Genomic DNA, 21,616 nt, shown 5'->3' on the forward strand with positions numbered 1-21,616 from the left:
AAGGGAATCATTAGCAGCACAGAGTATTGCCAGTAACGGTATTTTAAAACTAATTTTACAGGATATTTATATTTTGATTTTGTTTTATGAAGCCTGTATTGTTGACATTTTTGCAATGCTCATACATGTTGAACAGCTTAAGTCACAATTTGTTTATCTACTCATTCACTGGGGAATAAACACTTGGTTGATAAACTGAAGGAATACTTTGTCTTCTGTGTCATTTGTGATTTGTATCATTTAAGAAATGTTGATTCAACATAAACTGATTTTAAGCTATTAGAATATGAATTTACTTTGATGAAGTTGATACCTTGTACAAGTGGACAGTGGACTTTTTTAAACATATAACTCATGTAAGTAATTAGGAAGCTACAACAACAAAAAGAGTTTATTTTGACCACATTGCACCTATCGGTACCCTTCTTCTGTTCTTTGAGGTTGGTGTTTGCAATTGAAACATCCTATATATGAGTACCGGTATGATAATAAGGTAACTTAGGAGAATATAGTGGCACAAAAAGGTGCATCTAGAACACAAAAGACATAATAGTTGTCGGTTAATTAGAAGTCATAATTGAAGTTTTGATGATATTTTGGACTATTCAGTTAGTTTTTCTAGTTTTTTTAATACACTTTTAAACCAGTTCCATGTCCCAATGTTTTGTTTATTTTCTCTATGCCATACAATTATGATTTTCTGCATAATTGTGCATTTTCCGTTTTTAGACTCTTCTTTTCACGCCAAAACATTTTGTTAAGCTTCCTAAATCATTATCGTGTCTGTAACTCCATGCCCACAGCTTTTAGAAATGTCTCTCATTAAAAGCAATTATTCATTTAACAAAAATCCTTAAATTGTGTAAAATACGAGGAAACCTCCCTTTTATGGAATTTGCAGTTTGAAAATGCATGGTGACCTGGAGTTGAAATTTTATGAATCTTTATTTTGATGTTAGTAGTCACACATTGTTTTGTATTAGGGCATATTTCTTTAAAAAGAAAAGAATTTGTTGTTGATATTTCATCTTTATTAGAAGGAAGTTGAGCTGAAGGGATGATGAGGAGCGGGAGAGGAAGAAAGAGAGAGGAAGAAAGCAGGAGAGGGAGAGAGAGGGGAGAGAAAAAGAGAGAGAAGGAAAAAAAGGAGTGAGAGAGAGAGGGAGAGAGAGTGAGGTAGAGAAGAGAGAGGGAAAGGGGAGAGATAGAGTGGGAAAAGGGAAACCTTATTCTAGGTCAGGGCTTCTCCAAGTCCGGACCGGCTGGTAGGCTCTGCTTTTTTTGTTTAATTGTAACTCTTTTTTCCTTGGGTCACGTCAGACATAGACCCAAAACAAGCTTAATTTTCTTCAGTATTACAACTATCAGTACTGTAAATATTAGGAGTAGATTGTGTCTGAAACAAAATTGAATAATGTTTGAGATGTGTACGGCTTTTCAGCAATTAATAGTACATTGTTCTAATTCATTTTAAGTACATGTATACGAATGGTGCAAAGAATTTTGGCGCGAATATGGCATCCCATGCTTCGTACCTTCATGGCCTTCAGATCCTGACCGTCAGCGAAAATGTTTGACCCTGTTCTAAGGTATCTACACAGGCATGTCTACATGATTAGTTAAGGTACAGACCCTGTCAATCTTTATCAGAGAAAGAAACTAAAATGTTCCAGTTAAAAGTGGTTGAACTGCATCATTTGGGAATTGAAATCTATCTCACACTCGATCAAACGTTAAAACCTGACAAAATTGACAAATAAATCAACTTGACTGTGAGTGCGCTGCACAAGGGAGGGCGGATATAGCAATTAAAGAATTTGATAACAAATATATTACCAGGTGCTTGTTTTTATTGATAATATTTATAGGCCAAATCACAAATTCATATACAATTTTCGACCAACGTACCCCTCCCAAATTGTTTTACATAAATTGTTCATAAATATAGATACACACTTTGTTGTTAATTAGTCTGTTATCGACCCTTCTTCTGGTAGTGTTGCCATGATATGAAAGATTATGTTCCCCTCGCCCGCCCCCCCCCCCCACCCACCCCCCTCAAACAGTGATGACAGTAATGATAACATGAATGAATACAAAATACAAACAGAAGAGTGTCATCTTTTAAAAAAACATACAAATCCTCCAAAGACGCATTTTTAGTTTAGTTAATTACAGTAGTACGAAGAACATCATTTTATGAAGCAAGAAAAGGAACATGACATCCTCTCGTGCAGACTAACGGTAACAAACAAAACCAGGACTTCTTGAGCTTATCCCCCGGGCTGATCCCATTCATTGAAGTGTTCTTTTCAAATCATCATCGAGCTACGCTTGGGTGCACGGCCTATTCAATGACCCCTGTCACGTGACCTATGCCAACAACAATATCTACAGACGCTATGAATCATCCAACCAATGGACATACCACGACTGCGACAGTCTGAGCAGTAAAATACTAGGAAACATGGAAAACTTGCTATATGAATGAACAAAAAACGCCAAATTACCGTGGATTGAAACAACAATAATCCAGCTGTGTGGTAAGTTTTGTAAATTATGCTATTTTAACTTGTTTTTGCAGTGTGTAAACTGTGTGAATTTTCTCCGATAACAGCGGACTTGAGCGATTAACCATTGCAATGTGTGCGGTACGAGTGAGGCATACAGTAGAGCGGTTTGGCCTGTGACCACCACCAAGGCATCGATTGATTGATTGATTTTTATTCGACAAGCTTCCAACATACAACAATATACAATAATAACAGATCAAAAAAAGTCAGCTTGAACAGGATAACCCACGAAAGCTCGAGAGCTTATTTCCAGTGGGGTCCCTTACAGACATGTATAAAATTAATAAGTTAAAATAGTAATATTTACAGACAGATAAGAAAATTAAAAGAACTACTTATTAAAGATAATAATAACAACATTTAAACTGATGATAGAAATGATATTAAGTACAAGAAGAAAAAGAAGAAGGAGAAGAAGAAAAAGAGGAGAAGGAAGAAGAGGAAAATAATGATGAATTTGTAGAAATTCTATAACGTACGAAAACATAAGTATATACAACATGAAAAAGTATGAACCGACAGAAGAATAAAAATTTCAATCATATAACATGTCATTCACTTCTCTTCTCTGACTGTCAAGTATTAGGTATTCCTTTAATTTCCTCTTAAAATGATCATAGTTTCCTATTTCTTTTACACCATTGGGAAGGGAATTCCAATGTTTTATGGCATTGTAATAAAACGAATTTCCAATACTACCTACTCTTTCAGGTAAGTTAAAGTTGAATCGTCTATTTCTTGTATTATAATCATGTACGTCAGTAACAAGATCGAAGTTGGATCGAATATAATGATTCGACCTAGTATGGTATATTTTATGCACATGATGCAATACGAGTTGTTTTGATCTTTGGTCGACTTCAAGAAAACCAGCTTTAGAAAGTTCGCTGTAGCCAACATGAGTTCTTGGACCAGAACAGTTGATAAATCTCACCATTTTGTTCTGTATAATCTTCAACTTCTTTTGATCTGACTTGTTTATGTTACTATACCATGCAGGGTTAGCATAGTCAAATAAACATTGAATAAGAGCAAAACAGAGTGTACGTCTTGCTTTTAAATCCATACAACTTTGATATCTGTACAAAAATTTCAGACGAGAATTTGCTTTTTTTACAACTGATTCTACTAAAGAATCGGCATGTTCTCCATCGATTATTTTTAGTGCATAATGATAATGTATTGTAAATCTACTGTACTCCCATGACCAGGCCAAGGTTTAAGGGTTGGACACAGAAAAATCTAGTCTATTTCGTCGGGGGGTAATTTCTGCTGAGAGTGAGACTAGACATGAGTGCTTTGGATACAGAGATGATATTCACAACATAAAAGTAGACTCTACACCACATTTCCATTTATTTCACCCCAACATAAATGATGAATGACTCCAAGTGAACATTTATAAAGAGAGTGCGGTACACTGATAGTATTTTCAGTAACTTTTAATTGAATATTGATGTAATTTGAAAAGTTTTGTAAAAATGAAAAAAGTTGACCCAGCAATTAATTGGCCAATATCAAAAATTGCTCAAGTCTGTATTCTATTAATGTGTTGGACTTGAACTTTGAAGTAATGCTGATAAATATAGAGTGAATCAAATCCTAACAATAAAATTCTCTTTTGAAGTATACAGAACCTAATTCTGGTTTCCTTCCTTCAATACTGAAAACATTCTCGTCTGAGAAATGGTATTTTGTTTCGGAATAATTCATTTGTACCTCAGTGTAGTTTTTTGTGTAGCATCTCCCAATACATTGATTTTAAGTTTGGTCATGTGTCTTTTTGGGGGCTTCCATGAAGCATGAAGCACATAATTGTTATTGATTTTATTTCCTTGATTCATACACCAAGTTATGCCTGGGGCATGTGTTAAAAGATGGACTGAATACTTGCATAGAGTCAAAGGTATTATTGGTGGAAAGACTCTATCTGCATAAAAAATGAAAAAAGGACAGGGAATTAGGCAAGCGCAGATCGAGGGAAGGCCCAGCAGGCCTTGGACCCTCCACCCCCACCCCCCCCCCCCATTGCAAAAAAGAGAGAGAGAGAGAAGGAAAAGAAGGAAACGGAAAAGAGGAGAGAAAGGGGAAGAAAAGAAATATAAGAAAATGAGGAGATCAGGGGAGGGGGGGGGGGCAAAAGGGCCTTGACCCCAGGCTGTTACATCCCCCTCCCCCCCCCCCCCATCAAAAAAATAAGAGAGAAGGAAGGAAAGGGAAAGAAAAATGTAACAGAGGAGATAAAGGGAAGAAAATAAAGAAGAAAAGAAGGGGGATATCAGTTGCAGTTTTTCCGGCAACAAGATGTGGATCGGGGGGGGGGGGGGGGGGGGGGGGGGGGGGCAAAAGGCCCTTGCCAAAAAGAAGACAGAGAAGGAAGGAAATGGGAAAGAGGAGAGCTAAAGAGGCCAAGCAAAGGGTGAAAAGATGGGGATATCAGTTGCGATTAATCTTGCCAACAACGCTAGGATCGGGGGGCGAAAGGCCCTTGCCGTCCCCCAAGCAAACCTTAAAGAGAGAGAAGGAAGGGAAGGGAAAGAGGAAAGAAAGAAAAAAAAAGGAAGGAAATCGGGGGGGGGGGGGGCAGTTGCCCCCTCCCTGAAATAAAATTTGATCATGGTTTATTTCTAATGATTTACAAATGTTGCTGAGATGACATATTTTTCAAAAAATATTTCTCAATATTTAGTAAGTTATACTTTTGTTTGCGTTTTTTTGAAAATGACAAATTCCTTTATTTACAGTCAGGCAAGAAATCTGCTTAATTAGAGGCCTACGTGTCAGGGCCCACAGAACGGCAGGGCTCAGGGGCCCCCCCCCCCCCCCCCCCCCCCCCCCACTTTTTTGAAAAAGTATATTAAAGAAATATAGACAGAAAGACCTACATATATTATGTAGACAACTGTGACAACAGGGCCAGATATACAGCATAATTTAACCCCATTTAACCCTACCCATTTACCCTCCAACTGATAATTTGGCCCCGCGTGTGAATATGGCATCACATTTAGTTTAGATGCAGTCTCCTCCAAATATACCTTACCAACAGTTTTTATGACAGTTAGCACAACTTATCCCCTCCTCACCAACATTTCTTGTGACTCATGCATAAACATGACGAGTTGATAAATAATCATTGCCTGAACAATTGATTTCCCACCATGCATCTTAATATATGCACAATCAGTGAAGTTCTATCAATCACTTTTCAATGTGTGAGTAGATAAAAGACTTTTCAGCTGTTCCTCTATTTAAATACTCAAAGAATGATACTGGCAAGACTTGGGCATGCTTGATTTGGTAATGGCATTCTAATGTCTTGGAGTGTACTTGTTATGGAAATCCTCTGCTACTGGATTGAAATGCATGAATCAACCATCTCTACATTAAGCAACTGTTTTCTTGCATACAATGGCTGTTGCTATTCTGAGAAAAACGAGACCATCTTTATCCAGCACGATATACACAGAAAGCACTTTTTTGCTTTAACGTTGATTTCCAACGGTTCTGGTTGAAACAAGATTATTTCTAAAATTTCAACTATCCAGAAGAATCTTAATCATGCGATACAAGATTGAGGTAAGGCTGAGTCGAGAGGGGAAATAACATTTTCTAAATCAGCAGTTAATAAATCAAAAAGGGCCAGGCCAATAACAGTCCCTTGAGCCACACCTGAGGTTACTGGAAACCAATCTGACTTAGCCCCTTCAAAAAGGACACATTGATTACGATCTGGGATAAATGAACTAATTCATTTTAATATATTTATACATACCGGTATACCAAATAGTGTAGTTTCTTAACTAACAGTGAATGATTAACCTTGTTAAAGGCCTTTGCCCTGCCTAAAAATATTGTCTCAATGCAGAGAGGTAAAGTTCAATCTAAAACTTTTGCCAATGTGTAATATAGCACCGAGGTGTGGATTGTGTGGTGCACAATCGTTTGGGAACAAATCCATGCTGGCTGTCAGGAATTATCTTATTTGTTGGGAAAATTACAGTAATCGTTTAACAATGAGTCTTTCCAACATTTTGCAAGGAATAGAGGTTAATGAAATAGGCCTATAGTGATTGAACTTTGTTCCCCATTTTTGTGCAAAGGAATAACATGAGCCAGTTTCCATTCACGCGGGACAGTCCCAGATTGTATACATGTACTCATTTTAAACAATTTAGTAAGATTAGGGACAATTGCTTTATCTGCTAATTTTAAGATGGCAGGAGAGATTCTGTCTGGGCAAGGTGGTTTTGATACCTGAAGGTGTTTAATCGCTAATGAACATCTGAGGGTTGAATCTTAATGTGTGTAAGGGGATGAAATGGTGATTTGTGATTAGAACAATTATTTATAAATTTGTTAGATCGGTAAATGGCTCTACCGATGTGGAGAAGTTGTTATAAAAGAACTTATTCAAACTGTAAGCTGTTTTGGAAGGGGTATGAAGGAGTACTATTATAATTAAAGCGACACGTGCTAGAATTTTGTTGTTTAACTTTGACAAATGACCAAAATCTTTTAGGGTTCTCAGCAGACATCATAGCTAGATTATCAATATATTTAGTGTATGAGTTTCTTGTTGTATGTTTCACTTCTCTGGAGATCTCTTGATCTCAAATGGTTCTGTCCTGTAAAGTATCCTACAAGCATCTTACAATTTGGGGATGTTCATTGGTTCATCGAATACACCAGTCATGACGAATTCATGCATATTCAACCAATGATCCATAAAAAAAATGTATTCCTGTATGTAGGAACTGTTCAAGGCATTGATCTGTGTTTTTTAAAAATACAATAGGCCATTTTCGTAATGTAACCAAATTTAATGCATAAGTGTTTGTGAAGTGCCTCAATACAAATGATTTCATTCACCTGACAGGAATAATAGTATTTCAATAGTCAGAATGCAACTGTATATATTAAGTGTTGCTAGGTAGGTCAAGACATAATGCTTGTCCCACCTGACAACAACTAATGTATGCAGTTTGGATTCTGTCTATTGAAATACTATTATTCTTATCAGGTGAATGAAATAATTTGTATTGAGGCACTTCACAAAGATGTATGCATTAAATTTGGTTACATTATGAACATGGCCTATTGTTGTCAGTAAAATACAACTTTTGGGATTAAAGAAATACAGTTTTGGAATCCAGAGGTTGGCAGGTCTGATATAGTTAGGCAGCAAATAGAATGGGCAATAACCAAAGTTCTTAAACCAGGTGTGTGTGTTCTTTTGTTTGGTTTTGAGAAATTAGGTTGTGTGTGTTGTTTGTGTTCAAGCAATTTCAAGGGATGTGAGAGTACTTGTGGAGTATGTGTAGTTTATTGCATTTCATCCTCAACTTGAATATCCACATGCAGCCAAGGGTGAATCCATGTGGAGTAGGACTTGTTAGTATACAAATAATGAATGGTTATGAGTTCAATAGTGCGAATATTTTCATGAGTTGAAAGATTAACATTCTATTCAACGAGGCGTCAGCCGAGTTGAATAGAATTAATGTTAATCTTTCAACGAATGAAAATATTCGCACCATTGAACGAATGAAAAACATTCATTATTTGTTTTATACAACATATCGAAGAAGATCTAATAGAACGTTAATCAACAAATTATGCTTTACTCCTTATATTAAAGATAAATTCAAGTTGGATTCAAGCCTTCTCGATTACATTCAGATTGCCTTCGCGTCAGATACACGCAGGGATACGCGCGCGCACGGCAGAGAGGTACGCAGTCTGCATATAACCAAAAATGCACGACCGTGCAATATACCATCTATTTAATATCATGTGACCAACAATCCTCCAATCGAATGACAGGGATCCACGTAGGTGTTGTATAATTGGTGATATAGCTTCATACACTGTAGGTGAGATTGCTAGTACAGTGATATTAATCAAGTCTAATGTTTTACTCTTAATTCACACAAAGGATCATCATTTTTTGTTAGCTTTTAATAAGCCACTCATTGTTTATTTGTAGTTAATTGCACAGTTTATTATATTTTGTAAGCATAGAATTTAGAATCCTAGCAACAAACAATGTTTTAATGCACATCTATTTTGTTATCAGTATGAAGGTAAAGAGTAAAGACAATATAGAGCTTTCTGTGATATTTCATTTCAAAACTTCAAACAACACAAAATAACTAGCCAAATTGTGTGTGGATAGATCACAGATGTGGTCCAGTCAGACTTTTGGTCACCATGGCAATCAGATGCTTGGTGTTGACATCTTCCAATAGCACCTTCTCAGGTGGGCGATCATGTTTCACTGATCGGCACATAAAAGTGATCACATGACCAAGCACCTGTAAGTTATCCTTGGGACCCAGCCATGAAATCCAAGCAATATCCGATATCAGTCGTGTTGTTTGTTCAGAAGCATATCGAGGCTTCACAAAAGATTTTATGTTATGTTTTAAAGTCCAATCTTAAGCTCTTTGTAAAGTAATACCATTATCTTTTCCTGTAAAAGTTCCTTCCTTGTATTTTTGTTTTTATTCTCAATCATCTATATTATAGGCATATCATATTCAAGTATTTTCCTCCTACACCTATAAATAAAGGACTATTGATTTATATATTTCTTAAGAAAATAATATTTAAAAAAAATTGTGAATCACATATTTCTGAGGACACACATGATTTATTATACCAGTAACTCTCTGCACTCTCTGTTGTTGATAACCTTATCTATGTTTCAATTAATGCATTTACATGTACACTGTAGGGGCTAGTTTGCTTGATCAGAGAGGAAAGGTGTTAACTTCATTGACTTCTTCATGATATTGCAAAGAAAACCAGCAAAGTGCAAATACTGAAAGCTTTGGATACACTCTGTTAAACATTTGTCCGGAGAGAAAAGAATCCATAGAAGAATAAATATTTAAACAACCCCCTTGGAATCAATCGATTTTTTATCAACAGCATTATTCAATATACAACAAGGTCAGTATGGAAACCTTTCAAATAGGGTGGAGAGGATGTAGAGTAGATAAGCTTCTAAAGTACAGTGTACATGTATCAGTAAGCAGAGAAACTAAATGTATACATGTCATAATAATGCATCCATGCCTTGTTTATGGTAATGAAGAAGGAAAAATCAATAATTGATTACATTTTCAGCTTTTGAATAGTTCAAATAGTTTTATAAAACTGATGTTATCATTCTCGGAACAAACAGTGGTTATTGATGTATTCATTTTTTTTAACAAATTCAATTTTTAATCTGCAAAGCACTGGCTATATTATTTTATACAGACTTGTAAAGTGGGCTTCTTGGTTATTGCTACTTGTTTAAAGTCAGATTTAATTAAACCATTAAAAGATTCTCATGGTATGCATGGCATTTCAATCCATGTACATGTCCTGAGAAAAGACATTCATATCTCTGATTGAACAGGATGTAGAAACTTCTTTTTTTAATCCCATTAATCCCAGACCCTGCGCATCCTGTTACCTGTATAATTCAAGTGTAATCCCCTATTAATCCCTTTACCATTAATCCCTTTACCATTAATCCCTTTACCATTATACCTTTGGTGTGAAAAAGGTTGTATTAAGGGCTGAATTGAATATACCTGTACGTCGACACAATAGATGCTCAACCTTGTCCTGGTTTTTGTTTCCTGTTACTAGCACTGAATGCAGCACAGAAGGAAAATAGATCCATGTAGATGGTCCCCTGCTTTCCCTTCCCATGATACTGCTCCGAATCTTGGTCAACAGAGCATAATGTGAATTTCTTTCACAAAGGGAGATCTACTGTTTGTGATTTGAAATGTGATTTATGATCTTTGAAGATCTACCACCAGACAATAAAATTGGTATGTAGCTGCATTCTGAAGTGCAAAGAATTGCCATGGTTACCTTAGTATAACTCTTTTCCTTTTTAACCATTTTTTCCCCTCCACTGAAAATGCCAGGATTGGCAGTATTACATAAACTGTACACGTTATTACATGTACTAGTACTTCAATTTTATTTAGAGTACATCTTACAATATTTTTTTTAATTTGTGCTTTTTTGGTAATTAATCTGTGGCTAGGGTTTTACTTTGATATATCAAAATACAACAGAATTCCTTTCATTAATAATGTATATGAGATGCCCCTTGGTGTTCCAGTTTAGGTTGTGATAACATATTTACCAACTCAGTTGTTGGAACAGAAGTCATTTTAAAGGAGACGCTGTGATGAATCCAACAAAGACTCAGTACACAAAACACCTGAAATCAATCAATATATTCCTTGAATAGACGCTGGATGGTATAATAGGTGTGTTAAGATCAGGACATCCTTGCATTGATTGGCTGTTTAGACACCATCTATTATTCATCAATGGAAGCTAGTTCAAAGAACATACTCAGTTTCAGCCTTAAGAATGCTACTCTGATCAGTCAAGCAAGCTTGATCTCAATCTCAATCAAGTGTTAAGACATTGCTTGTAAGATATTGAGTGTTGTGACAAAAATGGCTAAATATGCCCAAACATGATGCTAAACATAATAATAAAATACATATTTTTTAATTTTGTTTAATGCTCCCTTGGAGAAATTTCAATTGTTTAAACATATTTGTAGCTTACACCCATTAAATAGATCGCTTGATCAATCTGTAATTGAAAAACTAGATTGTAATCTTGAGTAGAGTTTGATGAATGTATTGATCTGCCCTTGGCTGTTCACAAGAAACACTCTCAAAGCAATCCTGCAATGTACAAAAGGGGCATTCCTGTGAGAAGCAATGCCTAATCATGCTTGTCAATCTTAAGCTATGGTCAATGATTTATTGATCTACAAGAAGTGAGAAACCAAGCCTCTTCTGCCCCACACAAGTTTGTGTCTGTTAGATAGCATCAAGTATCTTGTTTAAGAGATCGACCCCTGTGTGATTGTTTCATTGTAACAAACATTGTTATCTGTAAATATGAATCTTCAACCACCATAACTGCTGTCTGATAGTTTGGAAAAGCTCTATTTTGTGATACAACTTCAGCACCAGCTATCTACATTATGTTATGAATTTTATTGTTAATGACCAGTGCAATCATATTTCAAACTTACCCTAAACCATGCATGTAAAATGAAATTTCCTTGTGTAGAAAAGTGATAGAGATATTTGAATGGTGATGCAATGTGTATTTATATCTTCTTGGATTTGATATGAAAGTGACTTTCATTTTTTTTGTATAAGTTTCTTTCTTTCATACCATTTTTTTCTCTCTCTAGATAAGAAATCACTACTGGAAGAGGGTACAAGGATTCACCCCTACCACCACTACCACCAACACCACCACCAACACCACCACCATCACCTCCACTATCTATCACCACCATGGATGAGTCGGATGAGGATGTTTATGTGTCGCAACTCAAGGAGCTCTTTGCCAGTGTTGATACCAAGGGCGCTGGTCGCATTGGTGCAGCGGCCCTGACAGACCTGTGCTCCAAGCTCCAGCTGGAGGGGCAGGTGGATCTCCTGCTGGAGCACCTCCTTGGCAATGATACCTCAAAAACTGTGAGTGAATGGTAGAAACAATGGTAGATGAATTAAGAATGTAGTAAAAAAAGAAGACACCAGAGGGGTCAGTGACACAAAGACGGAACTCCATTTTGGCCATTTTGAGAAAAAGTGGTTTATTTGTCACTGAGCACTTGGGCCTTAAGGAGACAAGTCTATGTTTCACTAGCCATTGACTTCAATGGGGTGTTGGGTCGAGTTAAGTATTTGTCTTTCCTGGAAAGCCCAAATACTCTTTTTGGCAAAATATGGAGTTACGTCTTTGTGTCACGTAATGAACCCGGATATGTTGGATTCAGTATGGTCATTCATAGGAAACATACATGTATTTGTAGTGTAGACCTGTCTTTATTAGTGGGCAGCTGGTTTAATTATATAGGAACAGGAATCAGTAGGACTTCAAACTCTGCTTTGTTGTAAATTATCATGATTCATGTAAAGCTATAATGTTGTTACTGCAAACTCAGGTTATTTCACCCAAGTCCCATATAGATGTATAAATGAGATATGAATGAATCAAGTTGGAAGACTTTCTTCAGTAATATTTTTGCAAGGTGTTAATTAAATTAAATTGTGAGATAAAACCCAAGTACACTTAGTAAAAACAGTAAAAACCAAGGTGTTTCTTCTCTATCCCCCCCCTTCTCCCAAATAAAACAAGAATTAACAGGAACCTTTAATGAAGTCATCATTTTTCATGTTCACCTTTACTTGATACAGGTTGACTTTGACACCTTCAAAGAAGCCTTTGTGATGGTGCTATCATCTACTGTTGATCTAGATGGTGTAGAAGTAGGGACTGATATTGATCAGGAGTATAGTATGGGAAGCTTCCAAGATTCAGGTAATTTTGCTGAAGACAATTCTATCAAGACCGAAATGTTTCCCTCTTTTACCTTTGCCTCTCAGTTAGGCCATTTGATGTTCTTCATTTGAATCGCTAAGTTTGAAAAAGAATCTCTCGTATATATTCAACATTGTAATAAAAAACTCTGAGGTTGAAAAAAATGTGCTATTTTGATGCTTTAAGAAGTTCCCTTTTAACAACAATTACAAAGGAAAAGGAGGGGGGGAGATCTAATACAAAACAGAGAGTCTATTTTTAAAAGTTTTGAAACTCTTCCTTTTTTGAGTTTTCAACAAGAGAAACAATGTCTCTGAACTTTTGCCTTTCCCTTGCTCTTGACATCCTTCTATAGTGGGAAGGGGTCACCATGTTCATAGGATGTGCCAGTTTTTTAATGTATTTAAAGTTGTACAAGTCTGCCTAGTGGCAAGCAATTACATGTGCATTCACTTGATGAGAATGATTGTAGCTCAGTAATCAGAAGGTTGATTGCATACTTTAGGCATTGTAGGGTGTGGTAAACATTTTAGCTTGTCTAACGTAGCAACACTTGCATGTAATGTGTGTAATCTGCATTCTGACAATGGAAACCCATTACAAATAGAATATCAAAGGGTCTTTACTAGGCATTTAACAATTAAGGGGGCATGAATCAAATTTGAATTCCAAAAATGGCCTAGAGTGGCATATATCCTGTATTTAACCCTGTATACAAGGGATGTGGTATTGCATGATGATTGGCTATTGTAATTCAAACGCACCTTTGCAAAATGGTTGCCTTCTTGTGATCCTGGCATCTCACACAGGTGATTATCATGAATGATGTGTGCAATAGGCCATTTTCTTAATGTAACCAATTTTATTGCATAAGCCTTTGTTAATTGCCTCAATACAAGTTATTTCATTCACCTGATAAGAATAATAGAATTCCATAGTCAGAATGCAAACTGCATATATTAAGTGTTGCTAGGTAGGTCAAGCCATAATGTTTGTCCTACCTGGCAACAACTAATGTATGCAGTTTGGATTCTGTCTATTGAAATACTATTATTCTTATCAGGTGAATGAAATAATTTGTATTGAGGCACTTCACAAATTTGGTTACATTACGAAAATGGCCTATTAGCTCTGTCAATTATGAAGAATATGCTAAGTCGCTATGTATACAAATTTATGTACCGGTACATGCACATTTGCCTAGTGAGGAACTGTTGCTGTGTCACCTGTTACAAGTAATTGGATTCCATAGTCAGAATGCATATTTGCATATTGCAAATGTACATTAGATATTGCCAGGTCAGGCAAACATTTTATCCATTCAACAACACCCAATTTATGCAATTTGCATTCCAACTATTGAAATCAATTACAACAGGTGAATGCAGTAATCTGTTACTGGGCATTTGACAAACAGGTATGCCCTACTAATTTGAATGTATTAAAAATGGCCTACCTGTATTGTCAAACTCAAAAGCTAATGCATGTCAAATGTTGCATGACAAAGAAGTTACTCAAATATTTGACCAGATAAACTAAATGCCTCATTAGTGCAGCTCATGAGGGGGAACAAATTATTCAGTTGAATACAGCATTCAAGTGGAAGTTTAAGCGAAATCTTTTTTTTTTCTTCAGCTGACCTCATCGAGGAAGTATCCCCCAAATTTGTCAAGGATGGGAAGCGGTACGGCAGAAGATCCAGGATTGACTTTGATGCGACGGCAGACTTCTCTGAAGTGGACGATGACCTCACTAGTAACGAGCCCAAGTCCCTGGCCGAAGAGCTAGGTCCTATGAAATCGTACCATGAGAGTACTGAGCAGAGTGATAATAGGCGGACCAGGTCTTATGCAGATGAGAGAGTTGAGGTGAGTAGACTTTAGAGTCTCCTTTCTGTGAAAGTGATTTAGAGTTTTTGTAGAGGATAGACAGCTAGGGCATCACTAGAAATTGGGTGTGGCAGTTTTTTAAATCTAGTAATCTTTCCTTTGTTTGAAAATTCATGCAGATTTTTTTGCAAATGAGGACCGACACATCCCAATCCAGATGGCCTAGTGATGCCCCTTTATGCAAAGAAATGAATATATTGTTAATCAGGGGGACTTAGACCTCTTGCAGATAGCTTGCTCATAATGGACCAGTGGTTGATCTGGTAGGTTTAAACAAATATATATATATATATATATATATATTGTCTTGACCACATAGCAAGATGTGAAGAATATTCACATGTATTTCACACATGTGCTGATGTTGGATTTTTTTACATTATTTCAACTTGGCATGATTCTAGAATATTGCATATAGGTGAATTTCAGTCAGATAAGAAAATAATCACTTAAAACCTGTATGTAAAATATCAAATGCTTATTCTGATATTTTCACCCTTCTTTCTCATATATTTTGCAGGTTCCAGACATTGATCATGATGATCAACGACGGTCTCACTCTCACTCTCACTCACATTCAGCATCTCACAAATCTAACCAACCTGAACCATTACGAAATGAGACATTTGAAGCAGAAGGTAAGAACGCTTCTCTGAACGCTTGGTGATCAGCTTAATTAGAAACTCAGGAAATTTGGCATTTAAAACACTAGGGCCCCATTGCACAAAACTTACCATTGATGGTAACTACCATCGAAACCTTGATTTTGATTGGCTGTTGAGCCCTGTTACCATGGTGGTCGCCATTGATGGCAAAGTTTACCATCAATGGTAAGTTTTATGCAACGGGCCTAGGTTTAGCCTGGCAATTTTTTTGTCTTTAATTTTTTTCTGGTAAGACATGATGACTATATTATGTGCTGCCCTCTAGTTGCTGAGAGAGGAAACCTGTATTTGTCTACTACTTGCAATTAACCAAACCAAGACATCTTTGCACCTTCCATATTAAAGCCTGTCTGTACTAGTTTGGCCAGGGGGATTAGACCTCCCTGCAAGGTCGCTGACAGGTGGTTATCTCATCAAACCAGCTCTCAATTAACATAAGAAAAAGGGGGTCATGGGGACCAACAGGCACCGATTAGGCACTGTCTGCTATATGGAGGGCGCAAGTAGCTATAAGTAGTGCAGTGGGGCTTTAAATACAGTAGAATTTACATTGTAGAATACAAGATTGCATCATTCCTGACATATTTTGATGATCTCCTCTCTCTCTCTCCCACAGGTCAGATGAATGCATCAATGAGTGTGTATGAACAGGGCCCATCAGAAGCAGAGCAGGTACAGGCCATCTGGGAGGAGGTAGGGGTAGGCAAGGATGGGTTCCTCAACATCAATGAGCTAGCCGTTGTGTGTGAACACATTGGCATGGAAGACATGGATAGAACAGTAAGTAATTAGCTTCAGTAATTGCTGTCATTCTTTTTTTAATTCAAAATTCAATACTGGCTCTCACAATGCAGTTAATATAGATAATTTTTGAAGTAAACTGCAGTAATTTCTATGTAAGTGGAAGAATCACTATTTTTGAAACACTGATTTCAATAGTATTACAAACAAATGAACATATTAACATATAGCATTTGGGGTGGGGTGAAGAGGTAGAAGGGCACTTTATTAGCTGATTTTATTTGACCTCCAGTTATTAGATAGGGAAATATAAATGGTACAGGTATTAGAGAAGTATCTGAAATATTTTTTTTTTTAAAGGAAGGAAAATGTTGGCAAAGGTTTCATGCTTGCACTAAATAATTGTTCAGGGAGGTGAATATTGAAATATTGGAAGTAGCAAAGATTTCATTGTACTATTCAAGCTTGATTTTGGGGGATGGAAAATCAAATTGGTATCTTTATCTTTCCTCTTCAGGAGCTGGGTAATCTGTTCATCAAGCTCGACCGGGACGAAGACGGGAAGGTGGGGTTCGAGGAGTTCCTGGACGGACTCTTCCGGACGGCTGGTATCCGTACCCCTGCCCCCCTCACCCCTCTTGCCCCCACCCCCAGCCTCCTTTCCTCCCAGATAGCTAAGAGACGCATGCAGGGGATGAGTAGTGCCATGGATGAGCCCATGTACAGGACAGCCACTCCTTCCATCCTCATGGCCCAACCCATCACAAAGCTCTTCAGCGTACTAGATCCAAATAATGCAGGGTGAGAAAGAAATGCCTCTAATGTTTGTTCTCGTAAATTTGTTGAACTTGAAAATTGTTGAAACTTCTTCAGCAAATGCAATATTATTTGCCCCTCCCCCCATGACAAAAAAAAGAACGAAAGAAATTCTCATACCTTTTAATAACTTATTTTTTTCATTTATGAGGAAGGTTTGGAAATGGTGGGGTTGACTCGCAGTTAAATAATATATTCATAATGGATACTACACTGTATTCTACATGCTTCCATGAATCCAAACTTTAAAAATTTGTGATTGCTATAAATTTGAGACATCAAACTTTTAAACTAAGGTTAATAGGAAGTCTAGTGAAGACATGACGGTTTAGTTGCTTTCTACAATGACAAATATGTTGATCTATTTCATGATATCAATGTTTGTGTTGAATGTAACTTATTTTGATATGAATTGTTGTTAATCATCTTTCAGTTTCACCACCATGGATGCTGCTAGTGAGCAGCTGATGGAACAAGGCATCTATAACCCTCAGGAAGTATTGGAGGTAGGCAATCAATAGTATAGTGATATCGACTGCTAGGGGAGGCCTGGCTGTTTTATAGGCTCAAGGGAATGTGCACATCCTGCCATGGGTCATGGCAGGATGCAACATCCCTGAGAGCCAACAGCCAGGTCTCGAATAACAAAGCAGTCGATATGTCTTTTATATACAGAATCGACACAAAAATCTACCAAGAATTCTTACCCTATCATTTTCTTGAGTAAAACATCACACGGAATGTATTATGTAGGATGGCCAAAACTTATAAGAGGATTGCTGTAAAGATTGAGAAATTATCATCTATTTTGGTATTATACTTAATTTAAATTGGAGTAAATTCCAAATTAATGAGATTCAAAATGAACTTTGCATCCGTTTACTTTAGTGTGTAAATTTATGATCTTGTAATTTGGTCCATCCAAAATTTTAAACAGGCATCAGCATCATCCAGAAAATATACATTATTTACATTTTCCAGTGACAGATTTCTCAACAATACAACTTCCTAATATAGATAACAAATAGTACTCTATAAGTACTCTACTTAAAAAAAAATACTTTTTAGCTTTGGAAAACATTAAATTACTCATTAATTTTTCAGCCAATATAATGTTGTATAGTGGTTTGAGACCATTTATTAGTATCAAGTGTGGTATGAATAGGTGTTGTTATCACTGTTGCTTTTATCTGTGTTTTAATTGTTTTACAGGCCTTAGATATGTACCCTGATGCTGGTGGGCGGATTAGTCTCCAGGATCTTTCCTTGGCCCTGGATAATGTCCTGATGACAACAGGAGAGAATAACGGTGTCTACCAGGCCGCTCTTACCTCATACCAAAGTGAACTCAAACACCTCAGGTACGACATTTATATTGGAAGAAGAACATCTTTCTTTAGATATCCAGTATCCTCCTGACTTTATTTCAGTCAAAGAGAAGGAGAGAGAGAGAGAAAGAGAGAGAGAGAGGGAGGGAGGAGGAATGAGCGAGGAATGAGCGAGATTTGAGAGAGGAATGAGCAAGGATGAGAGGAATGAGCAAGAATGAGAGAGGATGAGAGAAGAAATGAGAAATGAAGGGAAAGAGAAGGCAAGAGAGGATTTATTTTGTAATTGCCTTTTGTGCTTTTCCTGTTAATTTTACTTGTGCAGTTGATGAGAAAAATAGAAAAACAAAATAAGAGAGAGAGGGGGGGGGGGGGAGGAATGTGAAATGGAGATTGACAGATACAGAGAGAGAAATTAAAGAGAGAGAGAAATAAAAGAGAGAGAGAGAGCGATAGAAAAGAGAGCAAGAGAAAAAAAAAATAAGAGTGAGAGAGAATGTAGTTTGCAATCACCTGTCCTATTGTCTCCATAGCCTTTGCAAGTGCAATTGATGGATGGGTATGAATAATCTAGTTGTTGCCCATACATGGATGCCACTTCCTATAGGTCAGTCTGGAATCAATAATTGTCACCTGCTCACCGTGGGTTTCATATTTGGAAGAAAGCTATCAATGGTGACAAATTATCAACCAGTCATTTATGAACTACCTCTTCACCTTTCCTCTTATCCTCTCTTCCCTCATACGTTATTGTTTTCCTTCATCTCTCTTCTTTTCTCTCTCTCTCTCTCTCTCTCTCTCTCTCTCTCTCTTTCTCTCGCTCTCTCTCCCCACTCTCTGTTGGGAGTTCTACACCTTGCTAAGCATTGACCAAACACTCCACCTTTCTATATTTAACCCTTCATCCTCCAGCACACAAATAGGTACCAAGTTTAATGCAGGCATGTGTCCTCTTGGCAGCGATTGACGATATGTCCATTGATAAATCTTGTTATGAATTAGAAATGATGTAAAGGTAAAAGATTCAAGGACTTTCTCTGTATTCAAAGTCCAGCAGCTGAAGAGAGAAAAGATAACACTTCATTCAGATTGCTGCTTCTGCACTGGATGGATGTTATCCTTTATTGTGATCTTATCCATTCAATTCAAATTTTTCGAGTTTATATATGCTGTAATGTACATCATTCACTTTTTGCAGTTTTTGTTCAGAAACTGATATAATCTCTCCTTATGTTTGTCTGCATCAGATCTTTAAACGATCAGCTAACAGCAGAGCGAGACAAATTCAAGATGGACATCACAGAAGCAAACCGTCAGAACTCAGCTCTAGTCCAGGAGATTGATGATCGTCATGCCAACATTGAGAAGACAAATGAAAACAAATTGCGGTAAGCTGAAGGATTGATGGGCAAGCATATCTTTTAGATCTATCAATGGGAACTACAGATTTGGTTGAGGATTTTGACATTTTGAATATTTACAATGCCCAAGTAGTGGTTTTGCAGCATAGGAATACATTTCTCAAGACTCCCAGTGTTGATTTTTTTCAGTTACAATCATATTTGTGAATTGAAAGAACTTCTAAAAAGAAATGTTAATTATGACACTGAAGTTTTTAAGGGTAGGTCAGTAGGTTTCCAAAGTTGCCAGGACAAAAATTCTGGATTGTTTCATGAATTCAGAATCCACTTGCTCTATTCAATCAATCAGGTACAATACAAAATATCTCAGGAAGGTGATTTTCAGACGAACACTTCTTTCAGTGCATGCAATCATGAGCAAAAAAAATTATTCTCATGTGCAGTTTTCTTGCGATTACCGTATAAAATACAAGCTTCCAAAATTGAGAAAATAAAATCCTCCATTTTGTGTGTGCAGGGACATGGAGAGGAAGTACCAGGATAAGATCAACTCACTCCAGGCTCAGATAGAGAAAGAACGCGAGATGATCTCATCACAAGCATCTAACCAGACCACCAAGCTTCTAGATGAGATGGATCAACTCAGGGGTGATGATGCACTATCCAAAGAGAGGTTACAGAACCTTGTAGAGGTAGGTTTGGTTCACTTGAACGTTAATTGTGATAGGTCATTGATGGAAAATGATGTTTTAAAGCAATTGATGTATGAGAGGATGTTGGGATTTTAGCGAGTCAATTCTCATTTGGTGTTGTTAGTGTGTGTCAGTTTAATCTCATTGCCAAGAAGGAATTCGGAACAAAGCTAAAATATATGAAGAACTTCATGTATTTTAAATGACCAATAGGCAATCTCCTGTGAAAATTAGAAGCAGTTTTCAGTGAGTTAACTTTCGCCGGGGTCATTTTGCTGTATATTTTTTGTTTACTATTAGTGAACAAATTTGATATTTAGGGGCAATAACAACATTCACTACTACAATCATGTAAGCAAAACTTACTGCACAACTAATTGTTAAACCTTTTCCCAGTGTTTCTTTTCTTTCCTTCACAACCTCCCAACTAAGTTTTGTTCTCTACATACCCACAAATATCCTTACCCAATTCTACTCTTTTGAATCCCTACAGGATAACAATAACCTTGAGCAAGATCTGAATGAAGCTATGGAGAAGCTCCTGGAGTATGAGAAGACCATCACCAAACAACAGAGAGATCTCGATGGCTTCTCAGAGCTGGAGGAAAGGGTAAGAAACATGCAGTCAACCTTCTCACATAGTCTGTTCAAGGTTTGGACCATTGTATCGTCTGGATCACAGCCCCCCTCCCCCTTTCCCCTTTTATTTTTTTCATATTTTATTAAAGTTATCAATCTTGGTACAAATAATAGTAAATAATTCTTCCGATTCACTTCAAAATGCTGATTATATTGAGAGGATTTCATTTCTGGGGGCTTGCTAATGGGACTTCTTGCCTATATAAATAATGTCCCAATCTCAATTTTTCATCATATCGAATTGCCTAATCCCGGCGAGACCGCCGACAGTGTTTCCCTTGTTCTCTCATATTAAATATCTGAAACACTTTATTTTACTTTCTTCTGGTAATCATTATTTAAAGAAGTGGATAGGATGTAGAGAACATGTTATGAGAAATGATGAGAATGTGCCATCTATAGATCAGGAAATTTCACCTATTGCTTTCTTGTATTTGTGTAGTTGGCGGATTTGGAGACGAGCAAAGACGGGGTTTCCAAGCAGCAGGAGGTCTTCTATGAACAAAGACGTAGGGACATGGAGGAAGAAAAACGGGTA

General features: G+C 36.9%; 1 protein-coding gene across 4 annotated transcripts in view; it reads left to right on the top strand.

Annotated features, from left to right (window-relative positions):
- The first annotated feature begins 2,392 nt into the window (after positions 1-2,392).
- Positions 2,393-21,616, top strand: part of LOC583607 (ninein-like protein) — a 30,889-nt gene continuing 11,665 nt past the window's right edge. For all 4 annotated transcript variants that reach the window (XM_030999242.1, XM_030999243.1, XM_030999244.1 and 1 more), the window contains exons 1-13: positions 2,393-2,543; positions 11,812-12,100; positions 12,824-12,947; positions 14,583-14,815; positions 15,357-15,474; positions 16,118-16,281; positions 16,760-17,043; positions 17,492-17,564; positions 18,271-18,419; positions 19,634-19,774; positions 20,265-20,439; positions 20,933-21,049; positions 21,521-21,613. In XM_030999242.1, coding sequence (XP_030855102.1) covers positions 11,918-12,100; positions 12,824-12,947; positions 14,583-14,815; positions 15,357-15,474; positions 16,118-16,281; positions 16,760-17,043; positions 17,492-17,564; positions 18,271-18,419; positions 19,634-19,774; positions 20,265-20,439; positions 20,933-21,049; positions 21,521-21,613 — 1,854 coding nt within the window. In that variant the 5' untranslated portion in view covers positions 2,393-2,543; positions 11,812-11,917. The remainder of the gene's footprint in view (positions 2,544-11,811; positions 12,101-12,823; positions 12,948-14,582; positions 14,816-15,356; positions 15,475-16,117; positions 16,282-16,759; positions 17,044-17,491; positions 17,565-18,270; positions 18,420-19,633; positions 19,775-20,264; positions 20,440-20,932; positions 21,050-21,520; positions 21,614-21,616) is intronic.

Source organism: Strongylocentrotus purpuratus, unplaced genomic scaffold (assembly GCF_000002235.5).
Source record: "Strongylocentrotus purpuratus isolate Spur 01 unplaced genomic scaffold, Spur_5.0 spur5_scaffold_5, whole genome shotgun sequence".
NCBI lineage: Eukaryota > Metazoa > Echinodermata > Echinoidea > Camarodonta > Strongylocentrotidae > Strongylocentrotus > Strongylocentrotus purpuratus.